At 49.4% G+C, this 20621-nt stretch overlaps 1 protein-coding gene across 1 annotated transcript in view; it reads left to right on the top strand.

Moving 5' to 3' along the window:
• Nucleotides 1–4335: 4335 nt before the first annotated feature.
• FBXL5 (F-box and leucine rich repeat protein 5) overlaps nucleotides 4336–20621 on the top strand; it is a 70140-nt gene continuing 53854 nt past the window's right edge. Inside the window, exons 1-6 of the mRNA XM_068131730.2 lie at nucleotides 4336–4491; nucleotides 9318–9554; nucleotides 9747–9842; nucleotides 9945–10137; nucleotides 11044–11208; nucleotides 13649–13786. Coding sequence (XP_067987831.2) covers nucleotides 4459–4491; nucleotides 9318–9554; nucleotides 9747–9842; nucleotides 9945–10137; nucleotides 11044–11208; nucleotides 13649–13786 — 862 coding nt within the window. The 5' untranslated portion in view covers nucleotides 4336–4458. The remainder of the gene's footprint in view (nucleotides 4492–9317; nucleotides 9555–9746; nucleotides 9843–9944; nucleotides 10138–11043; nucleotides 11209–13648; nucleotides 13787–20621) is intronic.

Here is a 20621-nt window from a genome sequence, read left to right as displayed (position 1 = left end):
TGGGTCGACAGGCTCCCCTGGGTCCTGCTGGGGCTCCGGACGGCGCCCAAGGACGACCTGCGTGCATCCGCGGCGGAGTTGGTCTTCGGACAACCGCTGCAGGTGCCGGGCGAGTTCCTCCCCGACCCCACGGCACCATGGTCCGCGGCGCAGGAGCGCTCTGCGCTGCAGGAGACCGCCCGGAGGTTCGCCCCGGTGCCGACGGCACACCATGGGCACCCGCCTACGCACGTTGCCCCGGAGCTTCGCACCGTGGAGTACGTCTTCGTCCGGCACGACGCCCAGCGGACACCACTGCGGCCCCCGTACGACGGGCCTTTCCGCGTGCTGGAGACCGGGGTGAAACATTTCACCTTGGACATCGGCGGTACTCCCGATCGCGTCTCAGTGGATCGCCTCAAGCCGGCCCACCTCGACGTGGACCACCCACCGCCGGTGGCTCGGCCCCCGCGTCGGGGCCGCCCCCCTGCGGGCGGACCCCCGGCACCGCCCAGGCCCGCCGGCACGCCGCCCCCCGGTCCTGCACCCATCCCGGGTGCAGCCGGAGGCATCCCAGCTGGCATCCCTGCACCCCGGACGCAGCCAGTCGCCAGAGGGCGCTTCGGCCGGGTCATCCATTTGCCCCGCAAACTGGCCCTACAGGTGCGCGGGAATTCTGGGGGGCGCGTGTGGCGGACACGAAAGCTCACTGGCGTGATGGCATCATTCCGCGCACCAAGTGGGCGGCGGCCATGCCCGAGGGGTAGGCGTGGGCGGCGGCCATGCCCGAGGGGTAGGCGTGGCCGCGGGAAAAACACCGGGTGCGCAGCCCGGAGCGCTCCAGTGCTACAGTGGAGCTCTTGTAATAAAGACTCTTTGAACCTACCGCGTTGTCCGCTTCCTCCTTGCTATACAAGTAGCGTGCGTAGCACCGCGCTTCAAGAGAATATATATTGATGACGTCATCAGTCACATGGTCTGGCAGCCATATTGGATCAAGTACACCACCACCCCCACATAATGCTTGGACGTACACTCCCACCACGGAGGGGTGGGAGGGGTAGCGGGGGGGGGGGTGTGGGGGGGAGTGGTTTATGATTTGGGGTTTTGGAGAGTGAGGGGAGGATTGATGACTTGGGGTTTGGGAGATTGAGGAGGAGGGTTGATGACTTGGGGTTTGGGAGAGTGAGGGGGAGGGTTGATGACTTGGGGTTTGGGAGATTGAGGAGGAGGGTTGATGACTTGGGGTTTGGGAGAGTGAGGGGGAGGGTTGCTGACTTGGGGTTTGGGAGAGTGAGGGGGAGGGTTGATGACTTGGGGTTTTGGAGAGTGAGGGGAGGGTTGATGACTTTGGGTTTGGGAGATTGAGGGAAAGGGTTGATGACTTGGGGTTTGGGAGAGTGAGGGAAAGGGTTGATGACTTGGGGTTTGGGAGAGTGAGGGGAAGGTTGATGACTTGGGGTTTGGGAGGGTGAGGGGAGGGTTGATGACTTGGGGTTTGGGAGAGTGAGGAGGAGGGTTGATGACTTGGGGTTTGGGAGAGAGAGGAGGAGGGTTGATGACTTGGGGTTTGGGAGAGTGAGGGGAGGGTTGATGACTTGGGGTTTGGGAGAGTGAGGGGAGGGTTGATGACTTGGGGTTTGGGAGAGTGAGGGGAAGGTTGATGACTTGGGGTTTGGGAGAGTGAGGGGAAGGTTGATGACCTGGGGTTTGGGAGGGTGAGGGGAGGGTTGATGACTTGGGGTTTGGGAGACTGAGGGGAGGATTGATGACTTGGGGTTTGAGAGACTGAGGGGAGGATTGATGACTTGGGGTTTGGGAGAGTGAGGGGAGGATTGATGACTTGGGGTTTGGGAGAGTGAGGGGAGGGTTGATGACTTGGGGTTTGGGAGAGTGAGGGGAGGGTTGATGACTTGGGGTTTGGGAGAGTGAGGGGAGGGTTGATGACTTGGGGTTTGGGAGAGTGAGGGGAGGGTTGATGACTTGGGGTTTGGGAGAGTGACGGGAGGATTGATGACTTAGGGTTTGGGAGAGTAAGGGGAGGATTGATGACTTGGGGTTTGGGAGAGTGAGGGGAGGGTTGATGACTTGGGGTTTGGGAGAGTGAGGGGAGGGTTGATGACTTGGGGTTTGGGAGAGTGAGGGGAGGGTTGATGACTTGGGGTTTGGGAGAGTGAGGGGAGGGTTGATGACTTGGGGTTTGGGAGAGTGAGGGGAGGGTTGATGACTTGGGGTTTGGGAGAGTGAGGGGAGGGTTGATGACTTGGGGTTTGGGAGAGTGAGGGGAGGGTTGATGACTTAGGGTTTGGGAGAGTGAGGGGAGGGTTGATGACTTGGGGTTTGGGAGAGTGAGGGGAGGGTTGATGACTTGGGGTTTGGGAGAGTGAGGGGAGGGTTGATGACTTGGGGTTTGGGAGAGTGAGGGGAGGATTGATGACTTAGGGTTTGGGAGAGTGAGGGGAGGATTGATGACTTGGGGTTTGGGAGAGTGAGGGGAGGGTTGATGACTTGGGGTTTGGGAGAGTGAGGGGAGGGTTGATGACTTGGGGTTTGGGAGAGTGAGGGGAGGGTTGATGACTTGGGGTTTGGGAGAGTGAGGGGAGGGTTGATGACTTGGGGTTTGGGAGAGTGAGGGGAGGGTTGATGACTTGGGGTTTGGGAGAGTGAGGGGAGGGTTGATGACTTGGGGTTTGGGAGAGTGAGGGGAGGGTTGATTACTTGGGGTTTGGGAGAGTGAGGGGAGGGTTGATGACTTGGGGTTTGGGAGAGTGAGGGGAAGGTTGATAACTTGGGGTTTGGGAGAGTGAGGGGAGGGTTGATGATTTGGGGTTTGGGAGAGTGAGGGGAGGGTTGGTGACTTGGGGTTTGGGAGAGTGAGGGGGAGGGTTGATGACTTGGGGTTTGGGAGAGTGAGGGGAGGGTTGATGACTTGGGGTTTGGGAGAGTGAGGGGAGGGTTGATGACCTGGGGTTTGGGAGAGTGAGAGGAGGGTTGATGACTTGGGGTTTGGGAGAGTGAGGGGAGGGTTGATGACTTGGGGTTTGGGAGAGTGAGGGGAGGGTTGATGACTTGGGGTTTGGGAGAGTGAGGGGAGGGTTGATGATTTGGGGTTTGGGAGAGTGAGGGGAGGGTTGATGACTTGGGGTTTGGGAGAGTGAGGGGAGGGTTGATGATTTGGGGTTTGGGAGAGTGAGGGGAGGGTTGATGATTTGGGGTTTGGGAGAGTGAGGGGAGGGTTGGTGACTTGGGGTTTGGGAGAGTGAGGGGAGGGTTGATGACTTGGGGTTTGGGAGAGTGAGGGGAGGGTTGATGACTTGGGGTTTGGGAGAGTGAGGGGAGGATTGATGATTTGGGGCTTGGGAGAGTGAGGGGAGGGTTGATGATTTGGGGTTTGGGAGAGTGAGGGGAGGGTTGATGACTTGGGTTTGGGAGAGTGAGGGAGGGTTGATGACTTGGGGTTTGGAGAGTGAGGGGAGGGTTGATGACTTGGGGTTTGGGAGAGTGAGGGGAGGGTTGATGATTTGGGGTTTGGGAGAGTGAGGGGAGGGTTGATATTTGGGGTTTGGGAGAGTGAGGGAGGGTTGATGACTTGGGGTTTGGGTGAGTGAGGGGAGGGTTGATGACTTGGGGTTTGGGAGAGTGAGGGGAGGGTTGATGATTTGGGGTTTGGGAGAGTGAGGGGGTGGGGTGTGATTGGGGTTTGGGAGAGTAAGGGGAGGTTGTGACTTGGGGTTTGGGGAGTGTGGGGTGGGTTGTTGACTTGGGGTTTGGGAGTGTGAGGGGAGGGTTGTTGTTGGGTTTGGGGAGTGTGGGGAGGATTGATGATTTGGGGCTTGGGAGAGTGAGGGGAGGGTTGATGATTTGGGGTTTGGGAGAGTGAGGGGAGGATTGATGATTTGGGGCTTGGGAGACATGTAAAGTCACATATTACATTCCACAGATGTTCTGCGGATCCCTGCGAGTCTCTCCGTTGAACAACAACAACAACTACAAAATAATAAAGAGGATTCCAGCAAAACTTTTTAATAGTAAGATAAACGTTTGTGCAGCAGTGGTAATGGCGATTAAATGAAAGTGTTTTCTAATAATTGCATGGTAACTACATTTGGGATCTGGATAACATGCTAACTACATATAGGACATGATATGGATATGTCGCTGCCTTTGTGAATGATAACATTGAATTCCCATTTCTTTTTATCTTTGGTTTTCTTTTACAAGGAAGATGAAAGTAAATTCAGTTAATTATGTTAACCGTGTGAAATATATCTGAATCACAAATTATATTTAGATACATTGAACATTTCAAAACTATGAACAAGGGGAGCACCCGGAAGGAGGAAGAAGAGATTTTTTGTGGCTGGAGAAGCGATAGTGGAGAAGAAGAGGAAGTAGTGGGAAGAGGAGGAGGACGCTTCCAGTTGGCGCGATGGCGCCGTTCCAGACGAGGTTGATGTTTTCACGACGCCTCACGGGCGCATGAAGCACCTCGTTCAGCTTTATTGTGATGAGGTAAAATGATCGACACTCTGAAGTGATTGAACGCGCTCGTTGAATGTTATTGGGTTTTTTCGCATCATCTTTGGTGTGGAAGTTATTGCGTATTTCGAGTTCCTCTTTGCTTGTGGAAGTTTCGTACTTCGTAACTTCGTCAAGAAGAGATTTATTCCCTTCTTCGCTTAATGGCCTCAGAATTTGCTGATGTTTTGCTGTTGGAATTTGAGTCTAAGTTGTATTCGGGCCTAAAATATGATCCCGGACTTGACTAGTTTGAGGCGCAGTTTCGGCGTACGTGCCTCGCACACTTGACTAGTTTAGTGATGTTGTTTCCGCGAGGCCTGCATCGGATTTGAATCTGTCGCTTCGTCCAAACCCGAATTCCTGTGAACATGAAGGCCAAAGCAACCTCAGTACTTGGAGCTCGGTTCAAGGAAGCGAACACAAAGTGTCTAATGAAACGATGTAAGAAATTGTTAAAAAGTGCGATGTCCGATTCGGCGGCCCCTGGATAATGTGGTTCGTGTTTGTGATGTGAGGTGACGTCCCGTGAAGGATAACAACATTTACATTGCTTTGATAAACGATGATTGGAGGAATTGACCAACGAGCACCAACCTGGCTCAGGCCGGCCCCGAGTCGAGCCTCGCTCGGGCCGGCCCCGAGTTTATGCGCAAGCGTTACGTGGGGGCGGGGGTGTATGCGCATGCGCATGCGTTACGTGGGGGCGGGGGTGTATGCGCAAGCGTTACGGAGGGGGGGGGGGCGGGGGTGTATGCGCAAGCGTTACGGAGGGGGGGGCGGGGGTGTATGCGCAAGCGTTACGGGGGGGCGGGGGTGTATGCGCAAGCGTTACGGGGGGGGGGCGGGGGTGTATGCGCAAGCGTTACGGGGGGGGTGTATGCGCAAGCGTTACGGGGGGGGGGGGTGTATGCGCAAGCGTTACGGGGGGGGGGGGTTATGCGCAAGCGTTACGGGGGGGTATGCGCAAGCGTTATGGGGGGGGGGGGGGTTATGCGCAAGCGTTACGTGGGATTAGTGGGGGTATGCGCAAGCGTTACGGGGGGATGGGGGGGTATGCGCAAGCGTTACGGGGGGGGGGGTGTATGCGCAAGCATTACGGGGGGGCGGGGGGGTATGCGCAAGCGTTACGGGGGGCGGTGGGGGGTATGCGCAAGCGTTACGTGGATTAGTGGGGGTATGCGCAAGCGTTATGTCGGGTGGGGGTTTATGTCCAAGTATTAGTGAGTGTTCCATAAGGGGTGAGGGGGTATTTCCAGGCAGGAAGAAGATCTGTCTCTGGCCCTCACAACGCATGTCACGTGTCCCGTTAAACCATGTATGTGGCCATCTAAATATAATACAACACAACACAACAGGCATTTTAAGGCCATTTTCCCTGCTGGAGCAGGGGTTAGCCTAAATATAATGAACAACGATATAGCTATCTCAGGAACCTACCTGCTTGGGTGTGCAGTGTGCACTCACGCCGGGGAGGGGATGGTGGGGGTTGGCTGGTTCGCAGATCAATCGCAATATCATTGTAATCCTTTTGGGTTGACGATATCGGCTGTTTTTCCATCAAAGCCAGAACAGGTAAATTGTTTGGTTTTCCAATGCTCGAGAAGACCAATGTGAGCAAGACTGATTGGCACTGTGCTTTGTTGATTGTCATGGTAATACTGATTGGACTGACTCAGCCACATATATTGCGTGCAAGAGGGAAATGCTTCCAGAATAAAGAAAATGAAAATGATATTTACCATGGTGGTGTTAACAGCTTCGCTGTTGGAAAAATGACATTTCTCCCAAATAAATAACCAAACTATAACTGCACCCGGTAGAGCACTTACCTCCGCCAGGCTGAACGGTTTACGTTTTGTATCCCCACTGATGGGCCGGATCTGGATCCGGGCCTTAAGCAAAATCTAATTGGCTTGTTCTTGTCACACACCCAACCTGTCCTGTCACACAAAAAAAGTTTTGTCCGAATCCATCCATAACTTTTTGAGAGATCGCGCTATACTGTATATCATTTTGGCCCGATCTCTCAATAGTGAAGAATCGCCTAAACATTCTCGGATCCGGATTCAAATCTTCAGCAAAATCCAGATCTGAAATGACTTCGTCCTTGACATACACCCAAGCCTGTCCACCAAGTTTTGTCCAAATCTGTCCACAATATTTTGAGATATCATGCTCACAGACATCCCAAGTAGACAGACAGTAGGGTGGTCCTTATTTGGGGCTTTTTTTTTTTTTCCAAAAGTTTAAGGTCTGACCCTGCCAAAAGGCTCCATTTGCCACAAATGGGGGGGGGGGGGGGGGATTTGGGGAGAATGCCGACTCACCTTTACTGCCGCCACACGCAGGCATCTTCAGCCTGCAAATTAATAAATCAAACCAAAAACGGAGTTAATGTACAAAAATAAACGCGGTTTTATTGCCGGACCCCGAGAACAAAGATAACAAGTGAAATACTAACATACAAAGATACCAAGTGAAATACTAACATACAAAGATACCAAGTGAAATACTAACATACAAAGATACCAAGTGAAATACTAACATACAAAGATACCAAGTGAAATACTAACATACAAAGATACCAAGTGAAATACTAACATACAAAGATACCAAGTGAAATACTAACATACAAAGATACCAAGTGAAATACTAACATACAAAGATACCAAGTGAAATACTAACATACAAAGATACCAAGTGAAATACTAACATACAAAGATACCAAGTGAAATACTAACATACAAAGATACCAAGTGAAATACTAACATACAAAGATAACAAGTGAAATACTAACATACAAAGATACCAAGTGAAATACTAACATACAAAGATACCAAGTGAAATACTAACATACAAAGATACCAAGTGAAATACTAACATACAAAGATACCAAGTGAAATACTAACATACAAAGATACCAAGTGAAATACTAACATACAAAGATACCAAATGAAATACTAACATACAAAGATACCAAGTGAAATACTAACATACAAAGATACCAGGTGAAATACTAACATACAAAGATACCAAGTGAAATACTAACATACAAAGATACCAAGTGAAATACTAACATACAAAGATACCAAATGAAATACTAACATACAAAGATACCAAGTGAAATACTAACATACAAAGATACCAGGTGAAATACTAACATACAAAGATACCAAGTGAAATACTAACATACAAAGATACCAAGTGAAATACTAACATACAAAGATACCAAGTGAAATACTAACATACAAAGATACCAAGTGAAATACTAACATACAAAGATACCAATACTAATAACAAGTGGAAGCATTAAGTGTTGCAAATTAAATTCTGTACATTTTTGATGCACTTAATTATAGATTAACTGTATCCAAAAATATGCGTTGCCTGTTCAAGAATCCTCTGCACACTCAAAACACAACGGTTCTTTTTGATATATCCTCCTTCGTCTGTTGGTTACGTCCGGTGTGGGAGTGCTCCGATTTAGGATCATATTTATTTACCGTCACGTTCTTTGTTCTCGGGGTCTGGCAATAAAGCCGTGTTATTCTTGTACATTCAAAATCCGTGTTCGTGAGTTTAATTTCCTGCGGGTTTGAAGACTGCTCGGGGATAGCGTCAGGTAAAATCTCCCGCTTCTTCTTCCTCTTCTTCTTCTTCTTCTTCTTCTCCTCCGAAATGCCAGGGGCATAGGAAAGGCCCATTTATATGGGATGTGCCATGTGGCAAACTATAGAAAAGAAGCGACGTTCTTTGGTAAAATGCCAGGGGTATAGAAAAGGCCTCTTTATATAAGGGTATATGCCATGCGTCAGCATAGAGATAAGAATGGACATTCCATAGCTTATAGAAAATGTCGAACAATAGAAAAGAGACATTCAAAAAACCTTGTGTGCATGCTATACTAAACTTGTGTTCTTAGGAGGAACCAAGTAATGCTCTAGAAAAGTTCATATAAAGATTTGGCAAATAAAATACATTCACATCTTCATGCTGGTGTATGAATCAAATTGGCGCCCCTTTATATGAACTTTTCTGGAGCATTACTTGGTTCCTCCTAAGAACACAAGTTTAGTACAGCATGCACACAAGATTTTTTGAATGTCCCTTTTCTATTGTTCGACATTTACTGTAAGCTATGGAATGTCAATTCTTATCTCTACGCTGACGCATGGCATACACCCTGATATAAAGAGGCCTTTTCTATGTCCCTGACATTTTACCCAAGAATGAGCTAAAAGCTCGTGTAAGTTCTGGGAGCATACAAAGCAGCACTTTGTTGACTATACAACACCCAAAAAGGGAGGGTTTTCCAGGGAACTCTGTTCTGCGGGTCCCTTATACTTATAGTAAAAATAAAAATGACAAGACCAGACAAGATAAGAAGAAGAAATCCTTTGTAGAAGATCAATTATGTTATCGCTATTTGAAAGTTGTGTAATGGTACAAATATTTTTTGCCAAAGTTGTTTCTTAATTTTGTGGTTATAGTGAAGGAAGTATTTTTTTTTTTTTCATCTTTGCATATACCAATGTCAGTTGATTGTAACACATCAGATGAATTATTTTGTTAGTTTGACAAAACGGATTTGTTTGCTTTTGCAATACATTCAGGAAACTTGCAGCATTATTCTTAAGAAATCCTGAAATTGAAACTATCCATGTGATTCGAATACAATTGCTTCCTTGGAATGAGATCTTTCCAGTGGATTGAGTCCAAGTTTCATTGTTAGAAGCTCAATAATGGTGCACACTTAACCACATGCCTTAAACTTAAAAAAAAAAAACATTTTATTTTCATTTTCCAATATCTGGCAGTTGTCCAAGACCAACTTTTCCAACGATCGAGATTTCCAATTACTACTGCAGTTGCTCCATTCCACATTCAAGGAGTTCAAGACCCATGAGCAGATTGAAAATGAATGCATTCTTGCAAAACTGAGGAGCCGCCTTCAAGCGATGTCTGTTACCAACAGCTTGGTTTACAAGGCCCATTCGGACAACAAGCTGTCTGAAATGCTGAACCTTTTTGAGAACGGTTTGAGGAATGCCAAGGTAATTTAAATATTTCTGTTCTTTTTCTTGTCACCAATCCAATTTGAAAAGTGTCGATAAAATGTCTCCCCCAACTCCACCCCTTGCTGTTTTTTCTGTATTTTGGGGCAGAAAACTGTCGCTGATGTAATTAAATAATAGTACACACACCCCAATGAGTGTAATTTTAATTGTGGTATTCTGGTTTCCCAGAATGAATACGAACGTGTGAACTATGGCAACCAGTTGAAGGAAGAACTTGAAGCCTTTACGCAAGGTTTCATTCCTCACATGAAAGAGGAAGAAGAGGTATAGTAATCTATTAACTGTTTGTCCTTATGGTGTTCAGCATAAGGTTGAACATCTAAAAGCTTCCTTGTTTGAGTACATTATTGCTATTCTCCATTGTAGGTTTTTCAGCCGTTGCTCATGGAGTACTTTACATATGATGAGCTGAAGGATATCAAGTCGCGGGTTATTGCCCAGCACTGCTCTCTTGGCGCTCAGGACTCGGGTTCACGGCCCGTTGGGTTGAAAGGCAACTCTATAATGCAACAGCCTGGAAAACTGGAACTGGATGGCAAAGGGGAGGAAAAGGAAGCACGTATGTTTGTTTCGAAATCCTTGGACGGCCTTTTGAAGTGTTCTCTGTTGTGTCTTTGTATATGCAACGAGTTGAGCAACAAGTTGATGCCACGTATGTCATTTGGAGATTTAGAAGAGAATCATGTTGCGTTTTTGTGCCAGAACCAGCCTTTGACTTGGGTGGGGTTTGCAGGGTTAGTACACGTTTATCTAGAACAGCACTCTGTAGAGTGCATACCTCCACCAGGCTCAACAGTTTGTTTTGTATCCCACTGATAGGCTGGATCTGGATCCAGACATGAATCTAAATCTAATCACTTGTTCTTGTCACCGAACCAACTCGTCCACCAAGTTTCATCCTAATCCGGCCATAACGTTTTGAGATATCGTGCTACATATCGGTTTTATCCCTAACGCTTAATGGTGAAGAATCGCTTAAAAAATTATCGGATCCGGATCTTCACCAAAAGCTAATTTTGTCCTTGTCACATACCTAACCATACCTGACTGGTAACATACCTGACTGGTAATTCCCTGTTTGTCGTTGAAGGCGGCAAAAAGGGTTGGCGTCAGGAAGGGCATCCGGCCGTAAAACCTTGCTTCAAAAAGGGGACCAAAAAACAACAACTACCACGGTCCCCGAAAAGGCCAACCCCCGCTTTGCGGGGAAAAATGGCCTCTAAACGGTGGTTTTTTCACATACCTAACCACTCCACCAAATTTCGTCCAAATATGTCCACAATTTTTTGAGATATTCTGTTCACAAACAGACAAACAAACAAATAGACTGACAGAGGTGAAAACATAACGTCCGTCCACCTTCGGTGACAGAGGTAAAAATGACAAAATTAAATCCTGGTAATAATGGTGAATGGTGGCAGCTTTTTAGGCCACATCACTTTAACCTACCTTTGCCTTCTTGCAGGCTCATCTCCAGTGCTGGATCTTCCCACCGATGTCATGCTGCATGTATTTGGATTCCTGGGTGTTCGTGATCTTTGCAGGTGTGCGCAGGTTTGCTTGACATGGGCTCAACTCGCAATGGATGGCAGCTTGTGGAAGCACCTTTACCCTGTCAGGTGGAGCCAAGGTGGTTTGAAGCTTCAGCATGCACGCACACACAGGGGCTCAAAAAAGTAACGATTTTTACCTTGCTTTGATTTTTGATATCCGATTGCAATTTTATTGATGATTTTGAAGATTCAATGAAGCCTGAAATGTTTTCTTTGGTCATTTTGACCAGAAATGTATTTTACTTGGTTTTCGACTCACATCCCATTCCAATCCCAGTGTGTACCCTGGATAAGAATAGGTACGCCGTATCCCTGCATGTCGTAAGAGGCGACTAAGAGGGTTGGCATCAGTAAGGGCATCCGGCCATAAAAAAAAAACATTGCCTCAAAAAGAGAACCATGACAATTACAACTACATGTGGGCAGAGTACAGCCCGAAGTGGAGATCGGTTTCTGAGGTTTGGGACATGGAATGTAGGGACAATGACAGGGAGATCAGGAGAAGTGGTGGAAGTATTGGTCAGAAGAAGAGTGGACGTGTTGTGTGCAAGAGACGAGATGGAAGGGAAGTGGTGTGAGAATGGTGAAGGGCAGACAGGGACAGAAATACAAGTTTGTGTGGCAAGGGTGCCTGGAGGGCGTGAATGGTGTTGGTGTCCTGTTTTCTGAGGAGTTTGTAGACAGTGTGGTGTGACTAGAGTGAGTGATAGGTTGATGATGGTGAAAATGATGATTGGAAAGCTCTTGGTGAACGTCATCTCGGGATATGCTCCGCAGGTTGGTCGAAGCGATGAAGAGAAGGACAGGTTCTGGTGTGCGATAGAGAAGCTGATGGAAAACGTGAAAGATGAGGAAGTTGTTGTGGTAGGAGGAGACCTAAATGGACATGTGGGAAGGAGTATGGATGGTTTTGACTGAGTTCATGGGGGTTACGGATATGGTGTGAGAAATGGAGAAGGTGAAAGGATTTTGGAGTTTGCTGATGGAGCTGATTTGTTGATTTGTAATACTCAGTTCCAGAAAGAGGATAATAAGCTTGTTACATACACGTCAGGTGGGTCGACGACAACCGTTGACTACCTGATGGTGCGTAGGCGAGATGGGGGCACCTCCGAGACACAAAGGTGATCCCGGGGGAGGAGGCTGTTTCACAGCACCACTTGGTTGTCTGCGACGTAAGGGTGAAAGGTGCGAGGCGAGCTCGGCGGGTGAAGTACCAACCGAGAATGAAGGTGTGGAGGTTGAAAGAGGTGACAGTAAGGGAGGCATTAAAAGAGAGGCTGAGTATGGTCGAGGATGATGTGGTTGAGCTTGAAAGTGGTTGGATGTCAATGAAAGCTAGTCTGTTGGGAGCCGTTGGTGAGGTATGTGGATGGACAAAAGGACCACCGAGGCACTCGGAAACATGGTGGTGGGATGATGAAGTTGGAAAGAGGATTGACGAGAAGAGGAAGAAGTTCAAGGAGTGGCAGAAGGCGAAGGGTACGGGAGCAGAAACAGCAGAGCATGAAAGGGTGTCGGAGTGAACTCCATTCAATGTACAATGTGTGCTGAGTGGGTTCATCAAAAATGTAGTGGTCTGAGAGGGTCATTAACCAGTGTGGCAGCTACATTCAAATGTAAGGTGTGCACAGAGGGAGCTGCAGATGGAGGAAATGTTGAGTTGGATCTTGGAGACGGCGTGAAGCTGGAAGGTGTGAAAACATTTTGCTACCTCGGACACATGCTCAATGGAGAGAAGGTGGATCAGACTCGGCAATGGTTGCTCGAGTGAGATGTGCATGGAAGAAGTTTCGGGAACTGAGTGGCGTGCTGATGAGGAGGGGAGTGTCGTTGAAGCTGAAGGGAAAGGTGTATGCTGCATGTGTGAGAAGTGTTATGATTTATGGGAGCGAGACATGGGTAATGAACGTAGAGCTAAACGGAGGTTGGAAAGGGTGGAAATGCGAATGGTTCGATGGATGTGCGGAGTGTCGTTGAGAGAGAGGAAGACAAATGATGAATTGCGAAAAATGATGGGAATAGAGCCTGTGATTGATGCTGTGAAGAGGAACAGGTTGAGATGGTTTGGTCATGTGTTGAGGAAGGATGAAAGTGACTGGTTGAGAAGAGTGATTGAAATGAATGTAGAAGGAAGCAGAGGATGTGGAAGACCGAGAAAGACTTGGCTAAAGATGGTGGAAGAAGAAATGCGGGCAAGGGGGTTAACAAGGGGAGATGCAGAAAATAGGGCAAGATGGAGAAGATCGTCATGGGGACCGCAAGGCTAACCCCCGCTCTAGCAGGGAAAATGACCTTAAAATACATGTTGTTGTTGTTGTTGTTGTATCCCATTCCAATAAAACAGGTCACATGTGTATCCAAGATTTGATTTTGTGCACAAGTTCGTCAGTTGCACTGGGTGGTAACTTCCACCATCATAATGTAATTTAATAAATTCACAATGAATTGCAGTCTGCATGATTGTATATCCAGAAATGCCCAAGTAGCATCGTTTGCATTTTCTTTTATCTGTAGGTGATCTGTACAATGGACCACCTGGGGGAATTGTGGATGGTATTTTGGAAGAGGAAATGAGTGGTGACAAGATGCGGGCCGAAGGGGCAGATGTCCCTTATACGTTTCACGATGAAGATGCCGATGTTGATGAGTCCGGTAATATGGTGTAATATCTGATTGCGATCATTAATCTGGTAATGATTCCATGAAGGTAGTGAAGTTTGGCTTGGAGATGTTTCGTCTGTGGTTTGATTCTCAACTTGACGATGAACTGCCAGACTCGAGCTTCGCAGCCAGGGTGTTGCATCAATGTGTGCTGTCCGCCAGATGGGTTGCTCACCTGGAATCATATCTGCTAGTATTAGCTGGTGGACATTAAATACACCATTGTCTTTCACAAAGACTAGCTATTTATATGCCACAACTAGGCTCCGTCGGTATCGATGTTTTCAGATATTGATATATTGGTGGGCTCGTACAGGTTGTACAAGACGTTGATGTTTGCTTAATGGTTAAGGTGGCTGGCTTGAGATCTCAGGATCCTGTGTTCAATCCCCTTTCATGCCGTTGAATTAACACCAGGTGGGCTGACTTAGCTTGTCATCCTTCTGAGGTAGGCAAAATGAGTACCATTTGACTGGGAAGAATGAGCCATTCGAGTATCCTTCATCGGAGTGGCAGCCTATCCAGGATTGTGCCCAATGGCCTCGGAACTGGCTTAAGCAGCCCTCTGCATCTAAAGATGCAAAAGGAGTGGCCTTTTTCATACTGGTTGTTACGTGTTCCCCCCCGACCTCCTGGTCTCGGTTTACCTCCGAACCCCGGGTGGTTTCATGGCAGAAAAAATATATATTTCCGTGTCGAAATCAATAAGGAAACAACACCAATGATTACGAACAAACCAATAATCTATATATATAAAACACTGTGTGTGTGTGTGTGTGTGTGTGTGTGTGTGTGTGTGTGTGTGTGTGTGTGTGTGTGTGTGTGTGTGTGTGTGTGTGTGTGTGTGTGTGTGTGTGTGTGTGTGTGTGTGTGTGTGTGTGTGTGTGTGTGTGTGTGTGTGTGTGTGTGTTACCGACAGACTCCTAAACGGAGAGGCTTACGTGCTTGATATTTGACATAGACATGGCCATTGAGCCTGGGACGAACATGGCCGAACTCAAAATATTTGACGATCCATATTTTTTATTCATATTTACCTCAGCGCATTTCAGCGAAGTACCCGCTAATCTCAGCCGGTTCCAGAGCAGCTCGCTGATTCGCTCAGAGCGATCACGTGATGTTCCATTACCGCCGCCAGACTGATTCGCTCAGAGCGATCACGTGATGTTCCATCCCGTCACACGTCACACGTTTTTTCACCTTTTATGCGATCGTGTTTTGTATCGATTTTGTGCGATATGAATTAAATGTCTTTGAAACAGCTGTGAAACGTCTTTCCACAACCCTTCCGTAACCGATTGGAGCAGTTTATTGCCGCACAAAACGAGATCCGCGAAGCGAGTTGGTCGAGCCGTTTCGCTCAGAGCGATCATGTGATGTTCCATCCCGTCACACGTCACACGTTTTTTCACCTTTTATGCGATCGTGTTTTGTATCGATTTTGTGCGATATGAATTAAATGTCTTTGAAACAGCTGTGAAACATCTTTCCACAACCCTTCCGGAACCGATTGGAGCAGTTTATTGCGGGTCTCACTAAAATCCGAAATGGAGCGAAATGGACCTCAAAATCCGAAATGGAGCGAAATGGACCTCAAAATCCGAAATGGAGCGAAATGGACCTCAAAATAACGAATAACTTCCCCATAGCCTACACTTTTCATTTCATTTCATACACAACATATTAAACCAACCTCAATAACATCCGAAATGGATGGTGATTCAGTAGTAAAATTAAATGTTAAAATACTGATCTAAAACAGGTGAGGAATGAATACAATGTAATGTTAATTAAGTACCCCATTGTACTATGTAATTTATGTCAATGTCTGAGTTGGAATAAACTAAAACAAATTAGAAATGTGGTTTTGTTATTTTTTATAAGTCAAATGAAATGTGTAGTTGTCAAACAAACAAAAATGGACTTCCCATTCAGCAAAATGGAGTTCTGACTTAGCAAAATGGACCAAATGGACCAAATGGACCAAATGAAACCAATGAAAATGGACCAAATGGACCAAATGAAACCAATGAAAATGGACCAAATGGACCTCAAAATCCGAAATGGAGTGAAATAAACTGGTCACTCAACTCTGGATATGCTGCTTCTGCTTTCTCAACAATGGATGGAGGCCCTCAACGCCAAACAGGAAATTAGAGCTGTCTCCCTTGACATTTCACGTGCCTTCGATATGGTCTGGCACCCTGCTCTGCTCACCAAACTCTCCTCCTTTGGTATCCATGGAAATCTCCACGCATGGCTGGCGGACTTCCTCTCTGGTCGTAGTCAACGTGTGGCCCTGAATGGGTTTCTCTCATCTCCTCTTCCTGTTCAGGCTGGAGTTCCCCAAGGTAGTGTTCTGGGCCCTGTGCTTTTTCTGGTCTTCATCAATGATCTCTCTGACTCTCTTGAAAATCCTCTCTATCTCTTTGCTGACGACTCTACTCTCTGTTGCTCCATTCCTCATCCCTCAGATCGGCAGTCTGCAGCCTCCTCACTCTCTGCAGACCTAGACAAAATCACAGACTGGTCAAACAAGTGGAACATGTCTTTCAATCCTGACAAATCTCACACTCTTACAATGTCTCTCCGAAAGGACCGACTGGACAACCCTCCCATCTACTTTCTCAACAATCCTCTCCAACAAGTTCTGTCGCTCAAGCTTTTGGGTCTCACTATCTGCCATGATCTTTCTTGGGAAAACCACATTTCCAAGCTGGCCTCCAAAGCCAGTCGCCGACTGGGCATCCTCCGTCGTGCGAAGTGCTTCCTTGGCACACCTGAGCTCCTCACCACATACAAGGCTTTCATCCGCAGCTCAATGGAATACTGTTCCCCCCTCTGGGCTGGTGCTCCTGCCTCACACCTTGCTCGGCTTCACGCTGTTGAGGCCAAAGCTTTCAGAATCATTGGAATCTCCTGCGATGTAGTCAACACCGAGGGCCTTTCACTCACTCACCGCAGGCAGGTTGGTGGTCTTTCTGTCTTCTACCGACTCCTCTCCTGCCTTGCTCCCCCAGCTCTCTCTGTGCTCTGTCCCCCCCAATATTCCTTCAGGTCGCACAAGATCTGCCTGCAACCCTCTTATGGTTAAACTGCCAAAGTCTAGGCTCTCTGCTCACCTTCACTCTTTCATTCCCCTTTTCTCCCACCTCTGGAACAAACTCCCCCACTCCCTTCAATCCCACTCCTCCCTCCAGGTCTTTAAAACAGCTGTTCACCACCATCTCTTATCTTCCCCCATCGAAAACCTTAATCTTTTCTACCCCCGGTAATTCACCCCAGAGTCCTTGCAGTGTTCATATGTTTTATTCCTCTCCCACCTCCCCCCAAGTCCTCCCGATGTCCCTGCTCTCAAATGTTGTGTTTGTGTCCTTCCCCCTCTTCCCCCTCTCTTTTGTGTCCTTCCCCCTCTCTCCCCATCTTGTCGGCCGCTCCCCTTGTTTTTTGTGTTTTGTGTGTCGGTTTGTCTTGTTGTGTGATTAATGTTAGCTCTTTCACGAGCCTCGATCTTGTATACAAAAAAAAAAAAAAAAATGGCCCTCAAAATAACCAATAACTTCCCCATAGCCTACACTTTTCATTTCATTTCATACACAACATATTAAACCAACCTCAATAACATCCGAAATGGATGGTGATTCAGTAGTAAAATTAAATGTTAAAGTACTGATCTAAAACAGGTGAGGAATGAAATGGATGGTTCGAATTTTGAGTCCATTTCGGATGATTTTGAAGGTCCATTTCGCTCCATTTCGGATTTTGAGTCCATTTCGGATGATTTTGAAGGTCCATTTCGCTCCATTTCGGATTTTGAGTCCATTTCGGATGATTTTGAAGGTCCATTTCGCTCCATTTCGGATTTTGAGTCCATTTCGGATGATTTTGAAGGTCCATTTCGCTCCATTTCGGATTTTGAGTCCATTTCAGATTTTAGTGAGACCGGTTTATTGCCGCACAAAACGAGATCCGCGAAGCGAGTTGGTCGAGCCGTTTCGCTCAGAGCGATCACGTGATGTTCCATCCCGTCACACGTCACACGTTTTTTCACCTTTTATGCGATCGTGTTTTGTATCGATTTTGTGCGACATGAATTAAATGTCTTTGAAACAGCTGTGAAACGTCTTTCCACAACCCTTCCGTAACCGATTGGAGCAGTTTATTGCCGCACAAAACGAGATCCGCGAAGCGAGTTGGTCGAGTCGTGCTGACCAAGATGGCGACACGGCGGCTTCACTTTACACGGAGTATGAGCGTTCTATATATTTTCAATTCAGTGCGCCCGTGATTTGTGGCATAGACATGACCATTGGGCCTTCACGGTGTAATTTGTGCGAGGCTTTTGTCCGAGTGAGCTTGAGTCGAGAGGGCGAATGTACGGGTTGGGAATGTACGGGTCTCCCTTCCCCCGCCCGGCAACGCTGGTACTGGAGGGCGTCACAGGATCGGTGAGTCTCCAAAAGCCGCTTCGTGCTGTTGCGAATATGCAGGACTATGTCCGATTGTTGTGCTGCTCTCCGACCATGAGAACTGCAACGTCATTGTTGACTGGCCATCCCCTTCCCTCCCCCCTCCACCTCCCCTTCTCCCCCTCCATTTTCCCCCTCCCCCTCCCTTTCCCCCTCCCCCTCCCTTTTCCCCCTCCCCCTCCCTTTTCCCCCTCCCCCTCCCTTTTCCCCCTCCCCCTCCCTTTTCCCCCTCCCCCTCCCGTTCCCCCCTCCCCCTCCCGTTCCCCCCTCCCCCTCCCGTTCCCCCCTCCCGTTCCCCTCCCCCCCTGTTCCCCTCCCCCCCTGTTCCCCTCCCCCCCTGTTCCCCTCCCCGTTCCCCTCCCCTCCCCGTTCTCCTCCTCTCCCCTCCCCTCCCCGTTCTCCTCCCCTCCCCTCCCCTCCCCGTTCTCCTCCCCTCCCCGTTCTCCTCCCCTCCCCGTTCTCCTCCCCTCCCCTCCCCTCCCCCGCCCAGCAATGCCGGGTACTTCTGCCGGGTCCCCCCCTCCCCCTTCCCCCTCCCCCTTCCCCTTCCCCCTCCCCCTTCCCCCTCCCCCCTTCCCCCTCCCACCTCCTCCCCCCCTTCCCCCTCCCCCTCCCCCTCCCCCCTTCCACCCCCTTCCCCCTCCCACCCCTCCCCCTTCCCCCTCCCACCCCTCCCCCCTCCCCCTTCCACCCCTCCCCCCTTCCCCCTCCCACCCTCCACCCTTTCCCCTCCCACCCTCCCCCCTTTCCCCTCCCACCCCTCCCCCCACCCCTCCCTCCCCCTCCCCCTCCCCCTGCCTCCCCCCTCCCCCTCCCCTCCCTCCCCCCTCCCCCTCCCCCTCCCTCCCCCCTCCCCCACCCCCTCCCTCCCCCTCCCCCACCCCCTCCCTCCCCCTCCCCCACCCCCTCCCTCCCCCCTCCCCCTCCCTCCCCCCTCCCCCTCCCTCCCCCTCCCACCCCTCCCCCTCCCACCTCCCCCCTCCCATCCCTCACCCTCCCCCCTCCCATCCCTCACCCTCCCCCCTCCCATCCCTCACCCTCCCCCCTCCCATCCCTCACCCTCCCCCTCCCATCCCTCACCCTCCCCCTCCCACCCCTCACCCTCACCCTCCCCATCCCCCCCTCTTCCCTCTCCCCTCCCCCCTCCGGCCCCTCCCCTCCCTCCTCCCCCCTCCCCACCCTCCTCCCCCCCTCCCCTCCCTCCTCCCCCTCCCCTCCCTCCTCCCCCCCTCCCCTCCCTCCTCCCCCTCCCCTCCCTCCTCCCCCCTCCCCCTCCCTCCTCCTCCTCCCCCTCCCCTCCATCCTCCCCCTCCCCTCCCTCCTCCCCCCTCCCCCTCCCCTCCCTCCTCCCCCCTCCCCCTCCCCTCCCTCATCCCTCCTCCCCCTCCCCTCCCTCCTCCCCCTCCCCTCCCTCCTCCCCCTCCCCTCCCTCCTCCCCCCTCCCTCCTCCCCCTCCCTCCTCCCCCTCCCCTCCCTTCCCACCCCCTCCCATCCCTCACCCGCCCCATCCCCCCCTCTTCTCCCCTCTCCCACTCTTCTCCCCTCCCCCCCGTTCCCCTCCCCTCCCCCCCCCCGTTCCCCTCCCCTCCCCTCCCCCCTGTTCCCCTCCCCTCCCCTCCCCCCCGTTCCCCTCCCCTCCCCCACCCAGCAATGCCGGGTACTTCTGCTAGTATCTATCTATAATTCCACTAATCTCTGTGTGTATGTTTGTTTGTATGAATGTATGTTTGTATGAATGTATGTTTGTATGTTTGTCTGTGACCGCTGTTTCTCGACAACTACCGGTCCGATATACTTGAAACTTGCCAGGTATATTGCTGGGGACCCGAGGATGTGCCTTTTCAAGGTTTTAAATTAATCGCAGAAGTAGTTACCGAGCTATGTCCAAAAAACGATTCAACCAATCAGAGAGCAGCGAGCTATCACGTGTGCCGAACGTGGCGAACAGACTCTGCCTCGGATGGCACATTTGAGAGCGTATTCATTTATTTCCCGTCGGCAAACTATGTTACCGTTAAACTATGTTTTAAAACTAATTAAAACTAATTTGCGATCGCAGAAGTAGTTACCGAGCTATGTCCAAAAAACGATTCAACCAATCAGAGAGCAGCGAGCTATCACGTGTGCCGAACGTGGCGAACAGACTCTGCCTCGGATGGCACATTTGAGAGCGTATTCATTTATTTCCCGTCGGCAAACTATGTTGGCGCTATGTTGGCGTTAAACGATGTTTTAAAACTAATTAAAACTAATTTGCGATTCTTTCGCTTTCCTGCGATATGTGACCTTCCGGAGCTCCTGTGAGAGCGTGCGCCATTACGGATAGTACGGGTACGGGCATGCCATATGTTGGCGTT

This window comes from Myxine glutinosa, chromosome 12 (genome assembly GCF_964187855.1).
Source record: "Myxine glutinosa chromosome 12, kmMyxGlut1.1, whole genome shotgun sequence".
Taxonomy (NCBI): Eukaryota; Metazoa; Chordata; class Myxini; order Myxiniformes; family Myxinidae; genus Myxine; species Myxine glutinosa.
This window is presented reverse-complemented; position numbering and strand designations above follow the sequence as displayed.